This window comes from Corvus kubaryi, unplaced genomic scaffold (assembly GCF_017639235.1).
Source record: "Corvus kubaryi isolate FWS band 111438036 unplaced genomic scaffold, C.kubaryi_AGA036_p1.0 split3-37296, whole genome shotgun sequence".
In the NCBI taxonomy this organism is placed as follows: domain Eukaryota; kingdom Metazoa; phylum Chordata; class Aves; order Passeriformes; family Corvidae; genus Corvus; species Corvus kubaryi.
The window spans coordinates 2,133,932-2,155,915 of NW_024582086.1; the positions used below are offsets into that span (position 1 = coordinate 2,133,932).

A 21,984-nucleotide genomic window follows, 5' to 3' on the forward strand; every position below is an offset into this window, starting at 1 on the left:
CAGCGCGGGGGGGGCCGCCCTCAGGCACCGCCCCTAACGGCTGCGGCGCTTGGCGCCAAAATTCGATCCTGGCGGGCGGCGGGAGCGGTGCCGGCCAGGGCTGGGCGAGCGGGGCGCCGGCGGCGGGGAGCGGCACCGGACAGGGGTGAGCGAGCAAGGCACCGGGACCGGGGAGGGAGGCGGGGCTGCCCGCGGCCGATTTGGCATCAGAGCCGGTAGGGAGGGCTCGCTGGAGCAGGGTCACTGGCAGGGCCGCGGGGGCAGCGCGATGAAGGCGGCAGGGTCGGAGGTGGGGCTGTGATGGGCCCTTGTTCGCGGTGCCTCAGCTGAGGCTGCCGCTTACCTGGGATTTGCCCCTCGCGGGCGGTGTGGCCGAACGGGTATAGCATTCCCGCAAGCGGGAAAGGCAGGCTCTGCGGTGTCCTGAAACACCGGGCCTTTTCTTGCCTTCGCTGGAGGCCCGCTTGGCGACAAACCGTGGTTTTCCATGAGACTGTACCCACGTGTCGCGATAAGCTTTGTGTAAAGGCACGTCGCTTAGAAATGCTGAAGTACAGGTTATTGTTGGGATGCTGCCTGGATCTGTCGTCTACTTGGCTTTTTTCGTTTATAAATGCATTATATTTTTGTTGTAAAAGACACACGTTCTTTCGATTTTCTCACACGTCTAGTTGTTTGTTTGGCAGTGTGATTCATTGGCTTATTCTTTTTTCTTTACTCTGAAATATGTAGGATTACAATCCAGATACCTTTCTTACTGCTTCTCAGAGGAATACTTTGCCTGGTCCCTTAGGAAGAGTGAGAAGATGTACATCAAGTCTATTGTTCTTGAAGGTTTTAAATCCTATGCTCAGAGGACAGAAATTAAAGACTTTGACCCGTTATTCAATGCCATTACTGGCTTGAATGGTAGTGGCAAATCCAATGTCTTGGACTCCATTTGTTTCGTGCTGGGAATCAGCAATCTGTCACAGGTAAAGAGACGGGACATTTAAGAAAGGTCTTCTGCCAGCAACGTTTCATGTTGCTCTAGTGAGTAACCTCCCACGGAAGTCCTGAAGTGGTGCTTCTTTGAAACAAACAGTTTTACTATTTGGATATTTCGTTGCATAAATCTGGGTCTCTGTCATTGTTGTTCATGCTTACATTAAGGTTGAGTTACAACTTCATCCTTATACCACAGTTATAAAAAGTATGTGGCTTAAAACAATAGACTAAAAATAACCACTTAAAAGGTAACTTCAAACCGAAGGTCTTTTCCATCTAAAGGTACTAATTTACTTACTTGTAATAAATGTTTTCAGTTCTTGATTGGGTCTTGAAATCTGGCTATCTGGTTCATCATAAAAAATTTAAAAAGTGGTTTTCATGCAATGCCTGCTATTTAAGAGATAATATATCTGCTTTATTCTCATAAAAAACTGTGTGCTCTGACACCAGTTTTAATCTGTCTGAAGGTGATTTTTTGATTTCCTTTCTTTCCCATCCCTACCTCCCCCCAGTTTTAGACAAAGCCAGCAGACCCCCAAGGAACACTTTCTGAATCATTTCCCTGTGAACTGCATTGTGAAAAATAAATGTCTGTTAAATAAATTTACTGGTGGCTGGCTTTTTTTAAACACGTATGCAGTGTTTGTCTGGAGCCCCATGCAGAAACAATTAGCTGGATAAACTAAAACTAGATTGGTACACACGGCTAGTGGTTTTACAATGATAGTGCCTTGAAGCTCCCATGTGTCAGTTCACATGGATTCTTAAATATACAGCTAGACCTTCATTTTTTTCATTAATTTCTCCAAAACCTACAGTAGTACAATGAAAATGTGAAATTAATTACTTTCAAAAAGGTATATATCTGTTCCCTGGATTTAGGTGCGAGCTTCCAACTTGCAAGACCTAGTTTATAAGAATGGGCAAGCTGGAATTACAAAGGCAACCGTATCTATTAACTTTGATAATTCGGACAAGAGTCGAAGTCCCCTGGGATTTGAAGCTAATGATGAGATCACTGTGACTAGGCAGGTGAGTCTTTAACATCTGTATTTTTTAATAACCTATATATATATACATTTTTACCATGCTCAACAGAGTGGTCAAGGGAAAAAAGGGTAATTTTTGAAGTCCTTGAGTTTCTGCAGTAGAGGCAAGGCTTCTACATTGCCCCCACAGTGTAGTTAGTTAGCTACTGTAGGAGTAGATCCAGTGTGCTAGCTAGAAATGTGCATAAAGCAAGGTATAATTTTCTATCTTGTGGTTTTTTCTGCTTTCATATCTTCTTAATATCTGAACGGTGTGTTAAATTTGGTCTCCAAAGGAACCTTTATTTTTCTGATGAAGAAGTTGGGGTTTTGGTTTTTGATTTTTTTAATTGGTTGGTTTTTTAAAGAAGAGTTTTTGGAAAGTTTGTCAGTATTGTCCTCAATGACTAATTTTTCTTATATTTTAGTTAAATATTTTAAATGTCAAACAAGTTGTGTTCTGATGTTCTTCATAGTATGCACATACATGTGTATGCAAAGATATAATACATGTGATTTTCTCAGATTTTTTAGTCTTTATTACAGTTTATAGTCTCACAACACCAAGTGGTTTTTTTTGTCTTTGTTCTCCAGGTTATTGTTGGAGGTAGAAATAAGTATCTTATCAATGGTGTTAATGCTGCCAACAGCCGTGTGCAGGATCTCTTCTGTTCTGTTGGACTCAATGTCAATAATCCTTACTTCCTTATTATGCAGGTATTGTGTGCATCTTTATAAAATCCAGAAAGAATAGGACTTGCACTAAATTTAAGGCAGGTGAGATAGCGGAAGAACACTTAATTTCCTAATTAGAGTAGCATCTTACCAAATAAAAACGAGGCGTCTGGTAAGTAGTTAATATTTCCAGTCCAGCATAGTTTGGCTCTAAAACACATCTTGTAGCACAAGACCTCGTGTGGCCCTCATGTTACCAAACTTTTCTAAAACATGTGCCCATCTTATTTTCTATTTTTTTTCTGCTTAAGAGATAGGTATTGCTTTTATTATTATGCTAAAATGACAGATTTTATTTCCTAGTCTTTATGTTCCATGTTAGACAGTATTTTGAATGAAGCTGAGATATGTACCTTCTTAAGTCACAATTATCCAAAGAAGGATGATAAATTGAGAAGGCTCTGTTAAGGACTAGGCAAATCCTTGAAATATTTGCAAGGAATAATAAAACAGAACAGAATGTATTGTTTCAAATGTAACTGTCCCAGGAGGATGGCAAATATGGGGACAGTTTTGTATATATTCTGTTTCTCCCTATTACATATGAGCTACATGACCAAAAAAGCTGGTTTATGATTAGGAGCTTATTTAACATCAGCAACCCAGTAAGACTCTAGAATATATATTTGTATTACTCCCTTAAGGAGTAATCAGTGCTGTGGAGATTGAGCCTAAGATACGATGTAAGGGCCATTTCAAGCATGCTACCTGAAAGAGTGACATATTTGAACTTTGAAGAGCAACACTATTTAGTAAACTAGTTTATTCTTGTAGCAAAAAAATTTAAAAAGTGCTTGAACTTATAATACAATGTATAAAAGTGAGTGGGGGTTTGGGGTTTTGGTTTTTCTTTTTACTACTGCATAGTACTCAACCACTGTTCTTATTTTATCTTTCTGTCACCAGGGACAAATTACCAAAGTTCTAAATATGAAGCCACCAGAGGTAAGAAAGTTGTGGGAGTTTTTTTGTCTGAAGTTTTACTGAAATGATTTGAATGATAAGAATCTATATGTTGGGAGAGGGATAACAAAAATAAAGGTGTTGGAGGGAGATGAGATGTTCAACTGAGTTGAACCAATCTAGCATAAGAGGAAGCATCAAAGTTTTTTGCATTGTTTCATTTTAGATTTTAGCTATGATTGAAGAAGCAGCTGGTACTAGGATGTATGAATGCAAGAAAATAGCTGTCCAGAAAACCATAGAGAAGAAGGAATCCAAACTGGAAAACATTCAAATGGTACTACATGTTGAAAAATACACTTTCATTCATATTTGTTAAAGATAACCGAGCAACTAGTTTAATGTGGATTTTGACTTGTAGAATGTTTCTCTTCTGCATGTGGAACTAGACATGCATAGACATGTTTAAAGTTTAGGGTTCGGTAAAATCAGAATATAAATGTTCTGCTATGTGTTTCAGGTCTTAAATGAGGAGATCAGTCCAACTTTACAGAAACTGAAAGAGGTATGGAAAAATTGGAAGGGTGGTAAGGTAGGCCCTTCAAGTACTGAAAAAATATTTTCAACTACCCTGCGCCAGTATGTTTTGGCTAAAACAATCTCATGTTTTCAAGCTCTGTAGAATCTTATAAGAGAGCGAAATTTTATCATCTTTCCATGTACAGAGACTGTGACATTTTGGACCTCCAGGAAATTCTAGAGATGCAGGAAGAAGGAAGAAAACAAGAGAACAAAATAAAAATATGTTTAAAAGCGTCTTAGTTCTTAAAAAACTAAGTCAAGCGGTATTTCTGGTGTGCAATCAATTATATGAGTATTGATTTATCTGAGATTTTTCTGAGCAGGCCTGCAATGTTTAATACCAAGTATACTAAATAACATGGAGGATCCTTCCTCTTACTTTCAAATACCGATGTTCAGAGGTGCTTAGAAGATTTCGATAGTAGTCTACTGTAGCACTGTTTTTCCATCAAATTTTAGAGGTTTATTTTCTTAATTTTATTTTTGTCTGTTCAGGAACGAGCATCCTATCTAGAATACCAGAAAATACTACGAGAAATAGAACATGTAAGCCGCTTTTGTGTAGCTTATCAGTTTTCTGTGGCTGAAGAAACAAAGATGTCCTCTGTTGACATGTTAAAGGAAATGCGGTCTGATGTACAGAAGTTTCAGGAAACCATGGCTGAAATTGAACAGAAGGTAAAACAACTTAATGAAGACATAGCAGAGATGGAAAAGGAAAAGGATAAGGTAAGTAAAAACAGAATTGTGCTCATCTGAATACCTAAATACAAAGAATTTTAAGACATGGGAATTATTTTTACAGATAGTATCCCCTTTTCTTCTTCTGGTGGGTTGTTTAGATTATGCGTTGTTCATTGTTGGTTTTGGCCATTGTCTAGAAGACATCCATTTAAAGGGTGGTTTTTTTTGCCTGAAATGCAAATGAAAAATAACTGAAGCATAAAAACTGTTTGCCCTCAGGTTTCCACTCTGTGCATTCAATGGTAAGTTTTGCCAGAGACTTTTTTCTCCCTTTTTGTTGATGTCTCAAAAGAAGAGAAAAGTAAGCAAGCTTTTGTTTGACAGTAAACAATATTGACTTCAATTTTGGGGGCAATAAATTTAACTAGCTACTGAATGGCCCCTAGAGTCTTTGGATGTCTAAATCCACAGTGTCCCATCTTATGGAATGATGTGGTTCTTCAATAGTAGCTTCAAGTTAGGTTGTATTACAGAGGGAAGAGATGTTCTGACCTGTTTGTGTTGGAGACTACTGCCTGCTTGGTCAGATTTTCTTCTACATAAAGCTGTGAACAGAAGATGAAATATTACAAATACTGTATTGATTTCAGAGGCTAAAATAAAATGCCTTCATTACTGATTGTAGGAAGTAGGTGGTAGACTTCGTGCACTGGAAGCTGCTCTTTCAGAAAATCAAAGAGTTAATACAAAAGCACAAAGTGCTCTTGATCTCAAGAAGCAAAACTTAAAAAGTGAAGAGGTTAAGTACAAGGAACTGGTAACACGTATGCAGAAGGTAAGATATTTGTATATAATTTTCTTTACATACTAAATTAATTCAGATTGTGGGAACAGCTGGTTTTTCTTTCCTGTTACGGTATGAAGAATCCTATGATTGGCAAGAATTACATCAGGAAAGCAGAGACAAATGTTAAGGGCACTGTTTAATTTGTATGGCATAGGTAGTAGGTTCCCTTTAGAAACACACATGATGTAAATACAAATAAAGTGCAATTCTTCATGGTTCCAAATTTTCTGTTAAGCTCAGCAGAGATCCCTATAGCTTCAAACTATTATGCTTTCTGGATGTATGTTACTCTTAAAATTAAATGACAAATCTCTGCCTTGAATATTTTTGACGGTATTTTTTATGCAAGAGGATCGCTTTTTAATTATTGGGAAGAGAGAGATAATTCTCCTAGTTCTTGGGCAGTTGTTACCGCTTCCTGTATTTCATCTGTCTGTAGATATTCAGTACGCTCAGGGGCAAGTAACACATTTGAAAACATGCAAAGACATATTGCAAGATCACAAAATCTGACAAAGGGTCATAGAAATGTAGTTGATGAAACTACTTGTTGCTCCTCACCTAAACAAAATGAATTTCGAGGTAATGGACTCAGGTTCCCTTTTAGTTTTTTTATTTATTTTTTTGTTCTTTGTTTTGCTGAAGGATTCTAAAGCATTAGTGTCAAAGGAGAATGAGGTAAAGAATTTAGAGAAAAAACTAAACATTTCAGAAGAAGAATGTGAAAAAGATGCACGTGCTTTAGCTGCAGCGCAACAGCATTTTAATGCTGTGTCTGCTGGCCTGTCCAGCAATAAGGATGGTGAAGAAGCTACTCTTTCAGGACAGATGATGATCTGCAAAAATGAAATTGGCAAAGCAGTAACAGAGGCTAAACAGGTAAGGAGAAAAGCTCAGCCTGTCTCAGACCTGCCTTCATGCTTTTGAAAATTATCTGAAAACCAGTTGACAAATGCATGCTTGAAAGATCAATGAAAAGAGGTGCAGAATATCTGTGCAAGATATTTTACATTTTGGCATACGCATTAAGCTAACTTTTTGATAAAATACAAACAAAATATCCTTGCACAGAAAAATGCTTTAGCATTGCTGTGAGGAAGTATTAGAAAGTGGCATTTGAGATACAAAGAAGGACTCACTGTACTCAAATGATCAATAGTACTGAATAGGAAAAAATTAAGACTGTTGTCCGCGATACACAATCAAACTAAGAGATTTCTACAGTAAAACTTAATGGAATCAAAATAAAGATGCCTGAGGCTGTGAAATGGAGAGTTTAGAAGAAGCTGTTTTCTCCTTAGTTAAATTGTATGCTCATCACACAACTGAAAGAGATGACACTTGTTTTGTCTTAAGATAGAAAACCTCTGCTGGGGTGGCTCTGAGAGTGGAGTTTAAATTTTCAAAGTTCACTTTTCCTTGTCTCACTTAAGGAGAAATTCGTCTCCATTAAGTAAAACAGTAGCTGTATCCCACCTTATTTTACTTTGTTTCTTCTCAGACTCTGTTCATGTTCTAATATGTTACCATCGTTAAATACAAGATCTATGTTTTTGTTTCCAGATGACCTGTGCCATTATTTTCAAAAGCCAAGGCTGCTTTTTGTCATATCTGCAACTAGTGGAAAATTTTATAAATTACATGGGCAGCTTGATAGTGCAAGTGTTCTAAATTTGCACCTGCAAGACTGTCTTTGAAGCTCTGGTTCCATATTTGCTTGCTCCTTACAGGCTCAAATGAAGTTGAATTATGCACAAAAAGAATTAAAGACAAAAGAAGATGAAGTTAAAAAGGTGGACGAAGGCTACAATAAATACCGAAAAGCATTGGAAGATGTTGAAAAAATGAAAATAAGCCTAGAGAACAAAATAAAGGAGCTGAACTATTCAGGTCTGTACAGACTTCTGATGCGTAATGTTGGGGCAGTATAAAAAGGAGTATAAAAGTATCATGAGTTGACCCTGACTGGATGCCAGGTGTCCACCAAAGCCATTCTGCCACACCCCTTCTCAACTAGACAGAGGAGACCATACATGGCAAAAGCTCGTGTGTTGAGACAAGGACAGGGAGAGATCACTTGGCAATTACTGCCATAGGCAAAATAGACATAACTTGGGGAAATCAATTTAATGTAATTTCCCAGGCTCTATTTCGTTCCTGATCTTCTGTACCTCCTCTCTGTGAGTAGTGCCAGGGAACAGGGAATGGGGTCTGCAGTCAGTTCCTCACATGTTGTCTCTGCCACTCCTTCCTCCTCAGGGGCAGGACTTGCACCCTTCCCCTGCTCCACCATAGGGCTCCTCCCAAGGGAAGCAGTCCTTCATGGACTTCTCCAATGTGAATCCTTCTCATGGCCTGCAGTTCTTCACAAACTGCTCCAGCATGGGGTGCAGTCCCTTAGGAACAGGCTACTCCAGTGCGGGTCCCCTGTGGGGGGTCACACATCCTGCCAGCAAACCTGCTCCTCTGTCCATGGGTCTAAAGGCTCTGACAGGACTCTGCTCCAGTCTGGGCTTCCACAGGCTGCAGGTGGATATCTACTACACTGTGTACTTCCGTGGGTTGCAGGGCACACCTACCTCACCATGGTCTGCACCATGGACTGCAGGGGAATCTCGGCTCCAGTGCCTGGAGCACCTCCTGCCTCTCCTTCACTGGCCTTGGTGTCTTCAGGGCTGTTCCCCTCACATATTGTCACTCATCTTTCTGGCCACTGCAGATAGGTTTGGCTTTTATTTCCCCTTCTGTAATACGTTATCCCAGAGGCTTCACCACCATCAGTGATGGTCTTGGCCTTGACCAGTGGCAGGTCTGTCTTGGAGCTGGCTGGAGGATGCAGAAGCAAAGGAAAACAAAAATATTATGCTCTGCTTCCCATCAGGAATTAGGAGGCAATGTTCAACTCCTTCCTGTGAAGTAGGACCTCAGTATATGCCTAAAGGCTGTTTTGGAAGACAAAGGCCTTAATAATGGATGCTCCCTCCTCTCGTCCTTTCCCATAGCTTTTACTAATGAGTACACCTTCGTAATAGTGTGGAATATCCCTTGGACCCCATATCCTGGCTATGTCCCCTCCCACTCTATTGCCCACCCACAGCCTACTGGCTTTTGGAAGAGGAGCTGGAGGGACACCCTTGATGCTGTCCCAGCATGCTTAGCAGTAGCCAAAACTGTGTTACATCTATGCCTTTCTAGTAGAAACACAAAGAACAGCACTATGAGGGCTGCTGTGGGGGATGTTAACTCCATCTCACCCAGACCCCAGTGCAAGAGGGATGTGAAAAATCAAGTATGCTGCTTTCACTCATAAAGAAATTTCCCTGATCTAGGCTCCACAAGCTCTTAAACTTCCACAGAAAGCAGCTTAAAATAATTTGATTTTATAAACTTTGTTTGGGCCAAATGTTTTGAAGTTTGATGGCACAATTAAATTCCAGGTAAAATTTAATGGGAAAAGGGACCAACATCCCTATTGCTTACTGGTTTTCTGTACCTAAAACACTTCTTAGAGTTTGTTTCTCATGCCAGGTAACATTTGTTTCAGACACTACACAAAACTGTTGAAATTCCAAGTAACCTTTAGGGAAGAATATGACACTTTGAACTTTCTCTTTGCATGTTTGGTGTCATGATGGTATGAATTTTTTTAGTCTGAAAATTTACAAAGAATTTTAGGAAGTCTTCTAAGTAAGTATTCTCTACGTATATGTAGATAAACAGTGTAGAATACCAATTTTTAAGCTAACGGATTTCTCTGCTCTGGTTATATGTCTACTACTTTTGTTCAACTCCGAAGAAGAGAAAGGAGAAGCCCTCCTAGCAAAAAAGAAGGCATTGATTTCTGATATCAGTCGGCTGAGAGAACTGAGCGAAAGTTTAATGGCAAAGTTCCCTTATCTACATTTTACATACAAGTAAGATCTCAGCATGATCTTGAAAGAGGTTTGAAAGGGCTTTTGGGGGCCTTTTACCAGATAATTCCACCAATGTCTTAGCTCTTGCTTTCCTTTTAGTGCCAGTCTCTAATGACTGTCTTACCTGTGCTGCAAAGTGAAGGGGGAAGGTGGTGGGGAAAGTCAGGAAATGTTACAGTCTTATCAAAGTCACTAGAATTTAAGTTTTGTCTGATGGCATTTTCAAGTCATAACTTCAGTACCTAAAGCCATAGAATCCAAAGGTCTAAACTGCAAAAATGTGTAATCATTGTTTCCTGCCTGTGACGAGTAGACTTGCTCTTTGGAGGTCAACTCCAGTCAAGTATCTCTACCCCCAGGTTTAACTGTTTGTGTTACAGGCTGAACATATTCTTATAGCTGTGGTAATAACAGAACCCATTGGAAAAATCAATTGAAAATTGGGTGAATAAATCAGGAATTGCATTATTTTAATGACTATATAACTGACTCTTTATTGGCAAGTCTTTTGCTGTGAAGTATTCAATTTAACCATTTTTTGCGTGGGGTTCTCTTTCTGATAGAATTTAGAATTGCTTATACCAGAATAATAAGCATAATGAGTTTTAAATATAAATTTTTTTAAGATGTGTGGGAGAAAACCAAACATGATTCATTGTCATAATTTATATTTATTTTAAGACATCCAGAAAAAGATTGGAATCTAAACCATGTGAAAGGCCCTGTTGCATCTCTTTTCACTGTGAAAGATCCATCCAATGCCAAAGCCCTGGAAGCAGTGGCTGGAGGGAAACTCTACAACATTATTGTGGACACAGAGGTAAGTTTATTGCTTTAGTACAGAACTCTGAATTTTGAGATGTGATTGTATGATTTGGGGTTGGCAAGCATGTGCCTTGTTACTGAATGCTTGAGAGGGGTTTGGACACATGTACATGTTTAAATTGGGTCAAGGAAGTCTTGCATAGTTGGTGGCAGCAGTGTGTTCTTCTTCCAGTGCCCTATTGCCTCACTTTACAAAACCCCTTGTGTACTCAGGTGTGCTTTGTAACTATTTTTCATTTGAGGTTACTGGCAAAAAGCTTTTAGAAAAGGGTGAACTACAGCATCGATGCACCATCATTCCATTGAACAAAATTTCAGCCAGGTGTGTTCAAGAAGACACGGTCAAGTTGGCCCAAAGCTTGGTATGTAAAAAAATACACTCTTTACACTTTATTTCTTCTGTCCCATTTTCAATTTATTTCTGTACTAAAAACTTGGGATTCTTAATGGTTTTACTAATATGAATTTCTACAAGGTTTGAGGGTATATTGATTTTGTTTTCCTTTGTATCCTTTCAGTTACATGAGGTTTAAGTGGGTATTAATTATTCCACTTATAACTGAAATAGTTTTAAAATGTAATGATACTTTTAGAAAGAGATTTTATCAACAAAAGACAGAAATCACTGATTGAAAGGATCTGAAAGATTTGAAACTTCTTATAAGTTAAGGTATATTAATTGCATTTCATTTGATTTCTAGGCTGGCCGTGCTAACTTGCATTTAGCCGTTTCCCTAATTGTATATGAATCTGAACTGCAGAAAGCAATGGAATATGTCTTTGGAACAACACTGGTCTGCAACAATATGGATAATGCTAAGAAAGTGACTTTTGACAAAAGGATAATGACGAGAAGTGTTACTCTTGATGGAGATGTGTTTGATCCCCAGGGAACTCTGCATGGAGGCAATTGCTGGTTCTACTCATATAATAATACTAACAACAATGTTGTGTGTCTGTTGATGTGTTTAGGGCTCTTGCATACTTTTTATAAAAATGAACAGTGACCTTTTTGTTTAGACACATACCGGGAATAATCTGTTTGAGCTAAAATTGTCTTCAGCTGAAATAGTATTAATTAGTTTAAGAAAAAATTAATGACAAACTTTGCATAAAGTAATTTAGATTTTTAAATACTTAAATCTTATTTGACTGTATAATCCTGTTGGAAGCAGAAGTGCTTAGAATTTGAGCACTTTTTGAAGTAATTCATCATTGATTTGCAATAATTTCATAAATTCTGAAAAGTTAGTTGTTTGCTCAAGACATGCATGTGTAGTGTTCAAAGCCTGCAGAACTAAGTTCTGTAAGAGAGAAGGTAGTCTTTGTCCACTGAGAACTCTGACTTTAGCCTACCTGCCTTATCTGTTTCTCAACTAAAATAAATCATCAACCCGAGTCATTATTAATGTTTAGAATTTGCAATTACCAATGGTGAATCCACTGGTCTAATTCCAATTAGCCTGGGTTTTTATTTTTTTTTCATTTAACAGGTGCATCCTCACAAGCTGCACCAATATTGTCTAAATTCCAAGAAATGAAAGATGTTGAAATAGAACTCAAGAAGAAGGAATCTGAACTTGCAGCTGTAGAGAAGGAGTTGGCAAGCTTGATGACGGTTGCTGATAAGTAAGGTTTCCACTATAAAATGTGTATAATCTCTCTTAATGTGACTTAGTAAATTTAATATAACGAGTTGTTTTGAGAGGCCATAGGGCCTTTTGCAAGTGTAATATGCAGAAGATAATTCCCTTCCTCCCTCTCCTCCCAATATGATTGGTAAGTTCAATCAAAAAGCACATTCAGTTTTTAGGTAACACCAAAAAAACCTTTGTTTTGGATAATACAGGAAAAAAAAGGGTACACATTGATGTCTGCTTTAAATTGGTTGAAGTTTCATGAAGTCTGTTGGAGAATGGGTCTGTTCCAGACATATCTTTAACATCTGTACAGAATTCCAATTTGTGGTCAGTCTTATTTTTCTTGCAAGAAAATAAAAAGATCATAAAAACGAGTATCTGAGTGATACTGCTGTAAGGACTTAAATAATTTTAAGTTTATTTGATTTTCAGCTACTCAATTACTGAATACCGTATTAAAAGATGAAATAGAAAAATATGTTCAGTCAGTTCTGCAAAAATGCCATAAGGAGGTAGTGTTGCATAACAGGCTATCTACCAGCTGGATTCATTTTTTCAAGTTGTTTTGAGCTGCAGTAGACTTCCAGAAATACAGCCAAGAGGAGGAAGGAACTTTTGCTTTTAGATATCTTTTCTTTAATTCTTCAGCTTAACATCTGTCATACTGCTGGTTGGAAAAAGAAGGTGATCTCTAAATTGTTGCCAAATTCCATGTGTTACGTTTGTTTTTAATGTGGCAGATCAGGGCTAAATGGCAGGAGCTGCATATATAATAATTTACATGCCTACAAACCTCACAATTATTATCAAAGCAATTCTATCAGATTTTGATTCATTTGAGCTTATTTGCCCTACAGTCGTCACTGTATCTCACATAAGAAATGGAATACAGATATTTAGCTACTTACTTCAGCTTTGAAAGTGAGATGCTGGGTACCCTTCCATATAGCAGTGTGTGTCACTACTCTCTCCAAAGGTACCAGTATCTGAAGCAGCAATGGGAGATGACGTCTGAGGGAGCAGAGCTGTTGAAGCAGCAGCTTGATCAAAGTGCTTACCACAAACAAGAAGAAGAGCTGCTTGCCCTGAAGAAAACCATTGGTGACAAATGTGTTCTTAGTCTTTTAACTGAAAACTAATTGCTGAGAATGAGATGGATATCAGGCTGTTTGAGTAACAGAATCTTTATTTAAGAAAGAAATACTTTTCACTTTGGAAATACTAGCTTTGTATTTTGGAACATGTAACAAATGCAGAATCATAGTATACTTGCATAGAGGTGATTCGCTTACAGTTGGTCATTCTCTTACTGTAAAGGTTATACTCCTATATAACCTATATAAATGTTATATTCCATTTAAAAATAATTAATACTTTATAATAAAGGAAAATGTGTCTTTGCAGGGAAGTTTAAAAATGGATTTAATCCCATATTTCTGTAATCCTTGATTTTTTTCAAGCCATCTGTTCTGTAGATATTTAAGGTTAGTAATGTAGTTTTCATGACAAGAAAGCATTGAAAAGAAGTTGTGTTTCATATAGCTAAGGAAAGACAAAAATGCCCAAAATGCAGCAACAAGTAAAATATCTTAAAAAAAAAAATCACAGACATGATACATATCTAGGCATAGTATTCTAGGGATAAGGTGATATCTTGTTAGGTAGCCATCTGATTAATTACTTACTGATCCTGAGACTTGCCATATTTTTCCCTCTGTCAAAAAAAAGGTCATATTTCCATAATGGCTGGTTGTCTCTTTGGTCCCTACCAATCATTGGTAGCAATGGCACAGTGTCTTAGAGTAATCATTAAAGTATCTGGCTTCAGCAATTACTGAGTGTTCAACCACTTTTTTTCAATTGGAGGCAAAGAGAGAGTTAGTTGGTGTTTAAGATGTAAGTTTAAAGATGACAACAGTGCCCCATCTCAGTATTCTACTTCTTGATTCAGTGGAGTGTGAAGAGACATTAAACAAAACGGAAGAGAGCAAAAAGAAAGCAGAAGAAAAATACAAGGAATTAGAGAATAAAATTAAAAATGCAGAAGCGGAATATCTAAAAGAACGAAAAAATGCGGAGCAGAAGCTAAATGATGCCAAGAAAAAGGCAGATGCTTCAAGCAAAAAAATAAAAGATATGCAGCAGGTAAAACTTCACCTCTGTTGGCAGTTTTCTCAGTGTGAAAAGTGGCTGCAAAAATCAGGAAGTTTGATTCTCCTGAGGTTTTGATGCTCTCAGTTTTTGGGCTTAATGTATTACCGTATAGTCACTGACATAGGCACTGTCTGAGGTTTTTTCTGTTTCTTTGTTTTTGTGAGATTGCACCCTTGCTCAAGAACGGCTACTGTTAATCTTCTACAGCATTTACTACATCAAACCGAATCTTAATTCTTTCCATTTAAATATAACTAATAAATTGGAAAACATCTCTCTAGGAAGTCAAAGCTTTAGTTCTGGAACTTGAAGAGCTGAGACAAGAACAGGCCTCCTATAAACAACAGATAGCAGCTGCAGAGGAAGCAATCAAATCCTACCAGGAGCAAGTTGATGCTATGCTGGCTGAAGTGGCTAAGACAGAGGTAAAAGTGAATACTGTGTTTCATTATCCGTTTTGATGTTACTGTGTGTGATCCTCTGAACCTCACATTATAATGTGCATTTTTTTCTCTGACTTGCTTACCACAATCATTTAGCTGAGGTAGTTACTTTTTTGCTTCAAAATTTCACATGTGAATTTTTTCTCCTTGCTGTGTCGGTTCTAATAAGGTTCTAATGCCAGCTTTGTAAAGGAGGCCAATAAATGTCTGCTGATTTGCTTTTTCAGGAATCTGTAGAGACATCACAGAAGGAGCTTGCCAAGCAAAAGGAAGTAATTGCATTACATGATAATGCAATTAAAGACAAATCTGCAGAGATGGTAAAATACAGAGAAAAAAAAAATGAATTACAGCTTAAGGTTAAAGAATTAGAACACAGCATCACCAAATGTCAACAAGATGCTGCTGATGCTGCTGCCAAGGTATTTCAAAAGTGTGCTTTTCTTCATATCTTGTGACCAAGAATGGTTATTTCCCTTGCCACAGGCAAAGGAAAGAGCCCTTTTTCCCCTAAGCACTGTCATATTTGCAGCTCTCAATGTGAAAAGTTTTATCTGAGGAAGAGGGAGTGGAAATTGTACATTGTAAAAGAGCTTATCTGTATGGTGTAACAGAGGGTAGATCACAGAAGAAAGTGATTGGTAAGAACACTCCGACTGTATGGACAAATTAGATAACTAATTAAAGAAGGTAATTAGTTAGATGCAGTGACATTGGTATAGTTCAGATGTAGAAAAATAGAGTTTCAAGTAAGTAAATGAGATATATGTGAAAGCTACCTTAAATTCTTGGTTCGCCCACAGTCAAGGAAAGCACACAAAGCATTGTAAAGATACGTACCTGTGCTGCATTGGGGTAGAAGAATTAATGTGGTAATCTCAGAATGTAGGTGGGAGGCTTTTCCTGGTTTGTTTTTTTCTTTAAATTTTAGTTCACATTTGAGAAGTGTGAGGAAAAAGCCTCAATATATCTTTTTGCCTCCAGGTGGCCAAAATGCTGAAAGAACACCAGTGGATCGCTTCAGATAAAGCACACTTTGGCCAGCCAAACACACGCTATGATTTCAAAAGTAGCAATCCTAAAGAAGCAAGTCAGAAGCTGCAGAAATTGCAGGAGCATAAAGAGAGGTTGGAAAGGAATGTGAACACGAGAGCTATGAACATGCTTTCTGACGTAGAGGAGAGGGTAAGCATTCTGTGCTTTAGCCTATAAAGATTGGGCAAGTGGGTCATATGGTATATACAATATATACAGATATATATATAATGTAGCTTTATGTTTTCATATGCTCTATTTCTCAGTACACCAAAAATGAAACTAAACCTTCATGAGATAGCAGGAAATCTTTTGCTGGTTGTTTCATACTAATCTTACATCTTTGAACCCTTCATTGGCACACCAGGTTTCTAAGTTACTCATAATGTTGACTTTGGATGGTGAAAAATACTACTTTATTCCTTCCTACTCCAGTCTATCCTAAATTGAAGCATTAGCAAGCTTTGTGGCATCCATTAGAGTATCTGAGAACTATATACTGTATTAAAAGTTGCAGACCAAAATAATATTCATCTTCAAGCATGACAGCTTGATGGTGTAGCAGGGTTGTCTTGAATTAATCTGTATCTTCATGCTATTCCAGTATTGTCTCAAAACTGCCCACTGATTTTACCCTTCAACTGTTCTAGTGCTGTTTTCTCCTATCAGCCTGCAGAAGCATCCTTTCTTCTACAGAAAAGCAAATGAAACATGATTAACTTGGAAGTGCAACTTTCAGAGCAGTGTTGTCTTTCCTCTTTGCTGATTTTTGAAAATTCTGTTGCTTTAATTAGCAAATAATCCCAAAATGTACGTCCTTCATGCAGCTAAATGAATGCACTGGCTTTTAATCTTGTGGTTAATGACTATCTCATAGCTACACTATGACACAGTGAAGCTGTAAGATTAGCACAAAATGCATTTGAGCACAAAGTTCATTGAAATCAATCTTTTCTTCTCATTGCACCAGTACAATGACTTAACGAAGAAAAAAAGAATTGTAGAGAATGACAAGACAAAAATTCTTGCAGTTATTGAAGAGCTTGACCAGAAGAAAAAAGCAGCTTTAGATATTGCTTGGAAGAAGGTATGACACTTGAAATTTATCTTCATGTTTTAGTAGAAGATCAGATTTATCTTAGATTACTGTTTTGCATATTTAAAAAAAACCGTCTGTTTTCAGAACTAATATCCCTGACCTATGTTTAAAAATAACCACTTTATCTCTCCTGTATATTCCCACTTTTGAGAATAAGACATGAATTCTCTGAGAATTGTAAAGGTCCAGTTAAACCTGCAAAACTACTTTCCCATTCCCTTTTAGTGCCCACAAAAATTTCATGAAGGTTAAGGTACATTGAAATACAGTCAGGTTATATTTTTGGTTTTTTCTTAAACCAGTATCTTACCAGAGCTAAAATTTTCTGGTTCTGTGTAGCCCTCTACAGTGCAGGGCTGTGGACCTGGGGTACTGCTCCTGTTACTGTCAGGATACATAATATTGGGGTAGAGCAATGTCTGATTTATGTTTCTGTTACCTAGGCACTCTGCCTTTTTACCAGTTGTCTCATATAAAGAATTATAACAAAAATATAAAATTATCCCTTTTTACATGGAAATCTTTTGACAATTTCTTTTCTGCTGTACCAGCAGAACTTGTACTTTTTGGCCTTTGAGAAAATTGATTTTAACAAAGATTAAATTGCACATAAATGAAGTATCCATTTAATTATTAATTATCCTGCCTGTACTTAGGATATCACTGACAAAATGGTACCTTTTCATTGTAAAAATCATGTTTGGCAGAAATTAGTGAGCTGTAATTCAAAAGCATCACGCATGGTGGAATAAGTGTGTTTTCAGATAAATTCCTAAACCTAGGAAATTTTAATCCGCAGTTATAAAGTTGCATCTCATCCCATACCTGGACATTGCTTAAGTAAACCTGGGAAGAAAAAGAGTGGGGAGGATGCCAACGTGTATCTCTTACATGGTGCTTTGTACTTTTAGTAGTCCATTAATTAGGAGAAATCACAATTCACCAGTTAATAAATCTGAGGGCATACCCGTTTCCCTGGCTGATAGCATAAAGAAGCCTTCCAATACAACTTTCATTTGATCCTTCTAAAATGCTTTGTATGAGGTGTCATATATCCTTTGGTGTTGCTTCTCTCTTCAGTACAGAAAAATAAAAGCTGCTGGTTTCTCACTGTCCTTGTGTGTCACATGGAAGTCACGGTGTTGAACTGTGCAAGATGTCTCGAGTGTCGTGCTGCTCGCCACTAAGTTTTCCACTCTTTGTGCTCTTGATCCAAAGCACATTCATACATCTTTTGTGGTCTGACTTCTAGGTGAATGAAGACTTTGGTTCCATTTTCTCAACACTCCTACCTGGAGCCAGAGCTATGCTGGCAGCCTCTAAAGCTAACAATGTCTTGGTTGGTATGGAGTTCAGAGTTGCCTTAGGAAACACATGGAAGGAAAACTTAACAGAACTTAGTGGAGGACAAAGGTTGGTGAATTCATTTGTTTTCCATTGTCATTGTTTATGTAGTTGATATGTCTTAACTAATTAAAGTTCTGAAAAGCAAACAATTAATCTTTTCCTTGTCAAGTCAGGGACTCTGCCTTCTTCCAAATGGACTCAATATTGGAAGCACTATTAATGCATTCTGACTTAGAACAATGCTTTATTTAGATTTTACTCCACACAGAAGTGGCAAAAAAAATGAATTTTTTGGTGAGAAAACCACCTTTAACTGTAGACATAATGTTGAATTAAATGGTCCTCTCCTTGAGTTGTAACCACAAAAATCTATATAGACAAGTATTTCCCAGTATAAAAATAGTTCCATGGCAAGAGTTTTCTTGTCCAGTGTCTACTGTGTAGAGCGTGTGCTTCTTTGCAACTTCTAAGGAAAAAAACCTTAACAAACTGAAAAGCAGAAACAGAATTTGGGAAGAGGTGAGACAGAGATACAGAACTTTCTAAGGACAGAATACTTCAAGAACCAGCCATTGAAAAACATCATTGCACAACTCAGAATTGAAAATAGAGCAAGAGCATAATTTTAAATATCATCACCCAACTAATTTGGTCTTTCAAAAAGAAGTAATATTTGCTGTTTCTGACAGAAGACTTCACATTTTGAAATGGGAAGCTGTGATTCCATTTCTTCAGAATCATAGCAGTAATGTGCTTTTGAGAGAGCATTTTAGAATCATAGAATTGTTTAGGCTGGAAAAGCTCTCTTAAGTTCGAGTCCAGCCATAAACTTAACAGTGCCAGGTCCACCATTAAACCATGTTGCTAAGCCCCACATCTACATGTCTTCTAAATCCCTCCATGGGTGCTGACTCAACCACTTCTGTGGGCAACCCATTCCATGCTTGATAACCATTTCAGTGAAGAAATTTTTGCTAATATCCCATCTAAAGCTACACTGGCATAACTTGAGGCCATTTCCTCTTGTCCTGTCTCTTGTTACCTGGGAGAAGAGGCCAACCTCTACCTGGCTACACCCTCCTTTCAGCTAGTTGTAGAGAGCAATAATGTCCCTCCTTCTGTCCAGGCTAAACAACCCCAGCACCTGCCCCTCATCAGACTTGTGCTCCAGACCCTTTACCACCTTTGTTGCCTATCAAACAATTGCTTTCAAAAGCCAAAGCCTTTCAGATGAGACTAAATCATAACTTTCTTGTCTCCATACTAGATCATTGGTGGCCTTATCCTTGATATTAGCCATGCTCCTCTTCAGGCCTGCCCCAGTTTACATCTTGGATGAAGTGGATGCAGCCCTTGATCTCTCTCATACCCAGAATATTGGGCAGATGCTTCAAACTCATTTCAGACACTCCCAGGTATGATCTTGAAATTATTGAGGTAATAAAAGGGTTTGGGTTGGATGAAACCTTAAAAATCACCCAGTTCAATTCTCTGCCATCGGCAGAGACACCTTCCACCAGACCAGATTGCTCAGAGATCCATCTGTTATTTCCAAAGGCAGTATGGCACTGAGGACTCTGAGCTGTTTACGTCTTTTATTCTAGGGATGTGTGTTATATTTCTGAGTTACTTCAATTGAAAGCTAGACTGATGATAGGACAATGGTGAAACTTAAATGTTGTTGCTGCACTGGTTAAAAGGGAGCAATAGGGAGGAGTATCTGTGGTATGCTCAATTTCAGGCATGACTTCATTCTCAGGCATGACTTCTTTCCTGAATTCTTTTTTCCTAGAGTTCTTTAACCTGAGGTTAAAAATATTCCATGTTGACCCTATTGAAATAAGTCAGGCACTACTGGAAAGAATCTCTGTATCATTGTGACCTGTACATGAAAAAAAGGCAGTACCTGTCTCTATTTGATGGAGACAAATAGGACATGACCATTCCAAATTATGAGAGTGAGAAGGGGAACATTTGTTACCAGTATTGTAAAATGGAGTAGTGTCTTTTGACTAGCTAAGATCCCGCATTCTTTCATAATTAGTGGCACTGTTTTTTCCCAGTGTTTCCTTCCACCATGAACAGGGATCCTGCATTGTGGGCTGTATCCCAGGCCAGGTGATGGGATATGGACAGAAGTGTCATTAGCTGCAGAAACAGTGTGGTGTTTGGGTGTACGTTGACCCGTGTAGCACATTCTCTTGGGCCTTAGTTAGAGTATTTTAAGAATTATTACTGAGGTATTAGCCAAATGAAGGAAAAGAAGTCCTCTCTTTGGAAGCCTTTTCTAGTGTTGTTTAAAGTCTTTATTTGGGTAGCAACATTTAAGTGTTTCTGGTTTGTTTTAGTTTATTGTGGTGTCCCTGAAGGATGGAATGTTCAACAATGCAAATGTCCTCTACAAGACCAGGTTTGTGGATGGTATATCCACCATTACAAGATACACTCAGATTCAAAACAGGAAAAAAGAGCCTGCCCACAAGAAAGCCGAGAAAAAACGTACAAAAGAGTGAAGAGGACCTGCAGAGCTGGGAAGCAGTGGTCCTTGATGTGCAGTAGCACCTTCTTAAGTGTTCCCCGTTGCTTTTTAAATTTTTTAAAATGTCTTTTAATGTTTTAGCTATTAGTTCATATCTGCATCTTATTAAGAACTGAAATGCATAGGAAAAAGTCTGTTCTATTAAGTAAGCTGGACAATTTCAATCCTCTTGGTGTGCTGTAATGCCTGTAAATCCATAAGCATTTACAGATAAATGTATATAAGTAGTAGCTTTAAGTTTACAAAGCTTTTTAATTAATGAGGAAAATCTGATTCAGCTACCAGTGTTCTACAGCATTCAGAAGACCTGTTGTAAAGTGTAGTAACAATCTTCCTTGCCTGTTGTCAAATCCCAGAGAACAGTGTCATACCAATTGTTGTTGGTATGTAGTTTTTTATTAAGGAGCAAAGCAATCATCAACAACTAACTTCCAAGCTATTTTTACAATTTCCTGACTTGTTGCTATTAAATATAAGTACATTACCTGCTGATGTGTGTGCTTGTTATTTTTCACTGAATAGCGCCTACTCAGAATTAAACCCTTTCTCAATTTTGAACTTACTGGAATGTATCCTGCTGCTTTCACTGGCCAGAAATGACATGTCTGTGGGGCTCATACCCAAACCACAGAAACCCAACTTTGTCACAGCACTGCAGAGCAGGTCTCTGCTCACCACAGCACAGGACCTATGCCTGGTCTGTGTACAGTGGGTATACAGACAGCATTTCTCTTGCCAGATGATGCTTCAGCCACCTGGTGGCCAGCCAGCATCTGTGAGGTTTGTGTTTGTGTGCTCTCCTCTGCTTACTTCATTTGTGTCTTTTCCTTTCAGAATTCCACGTAGAAAAGTACGTATAATTGAGGTTGTACTGGGGGGAAACGTGTGCATGTCTGGAGTAATTTGGAAATATTAAAGTTCTTGAATATTAAGTAAGTTTTCAATCTCATGGCCTCATCTACCACATATATATAACATATATATGCAGTCTTGTATAATATATTAAAAAATGTGTCTATGTAATACAGATCCATGTCCCCTAACTCTGCCTGGTTGCAGGACACCAAGCTATGGGTTCAAAAACACACAGTTCCTTCCAGGGCTGCAGAGCCACCCTGTGTCTCCATGAGGTGAGGGACCTGAGGGCCAGCGCAGAGCACAACAGCATCACACTGAATCTGGAGAACAGCAACGCTATAAAACACTCACTGAAGGAGAA

General features: G+C 38.2%; 1 protein-coding gene across 2 annotated transcripts; it reads left to right on the forward strand.

Moving 5' to 3' along the window:
- The first annotated feature begins 52 nt into the window (after positions 1–52).
- SMC2 (structural maintenance of chromosomes 2) lies at positions 53–21,254 on the forward strand. 2 transcript variants are annotated; one of them, XM_042015324.1, is made up of 25 exons: positions 53–145; positions 733–974; positions 1,873–2,022; positions 2,613–2,735; positions 3,660–3,698; positions 3,883–3,993; positions 4,177–4,221; positions 4,734–4,967; positions 5,608–5,757; positions 6,415–6,648; positions 7,500–7,659; positions 9,566–9,683; positions 10,365–10,503; positions 10,751–10,870; positions 11,210–11,414; positions 12,002–12,137; positions 13,125–13,249; positions 14,100–14,293; positions 14,584–14,727; positions 14,973–15,167; positions 15,730–15,930; positions 16,751–16,867; positions 18,132–18,292; positions 19,494–19,641; positions 20,575–21,254. In XM_042015324.1, exons 2-25 carry the CDS (start codon positions 807–809, stop codon positions 20,737–20,739), a joined length of 3,582 nt encoding a protein of 1,193 aa, XP_041871258.1. In that variant the 5' UTR covers positions 53–145; positions 733–806; the 3' UTR covers positions 20,740–21,254. The 2 variants fall into 2 exon arrangements, with proteins under 2 accessions (XP_041871258.1, XP_041871257.1); XM_042015323.1 differs by having other exon boundaries at positions 78–145; positions 769–974.
- The last annotated feature ends 730 nt before the right edge of the window (positions 21,255–21,984 follow it).

Excerpts from the sequence above, each read along its gene's own strand:
- SMC2 (XM_042015324.1), top strand. The coding sequence starts at position 807 with ATGTACATCAAGTCTATTGTTCTTGAAGGTTTTAAATCCTATGCTCAG. Across the intron at positions 11,415-12,001 it reads CCAGGGAACTCTGCATGGAG|GTGCATCCTCACAAGCTGCA; the intron begins GCAATTGCTGGT and ends TTCATTTAACAG. Across the intron at positions 15,931-16,750 it reads TTTCTGACGTAGAGGAGAGG|TACAATGACTTAACGAAGAA; the intron begins GTAAGCATTCTG and ends TCATTGCACCAG.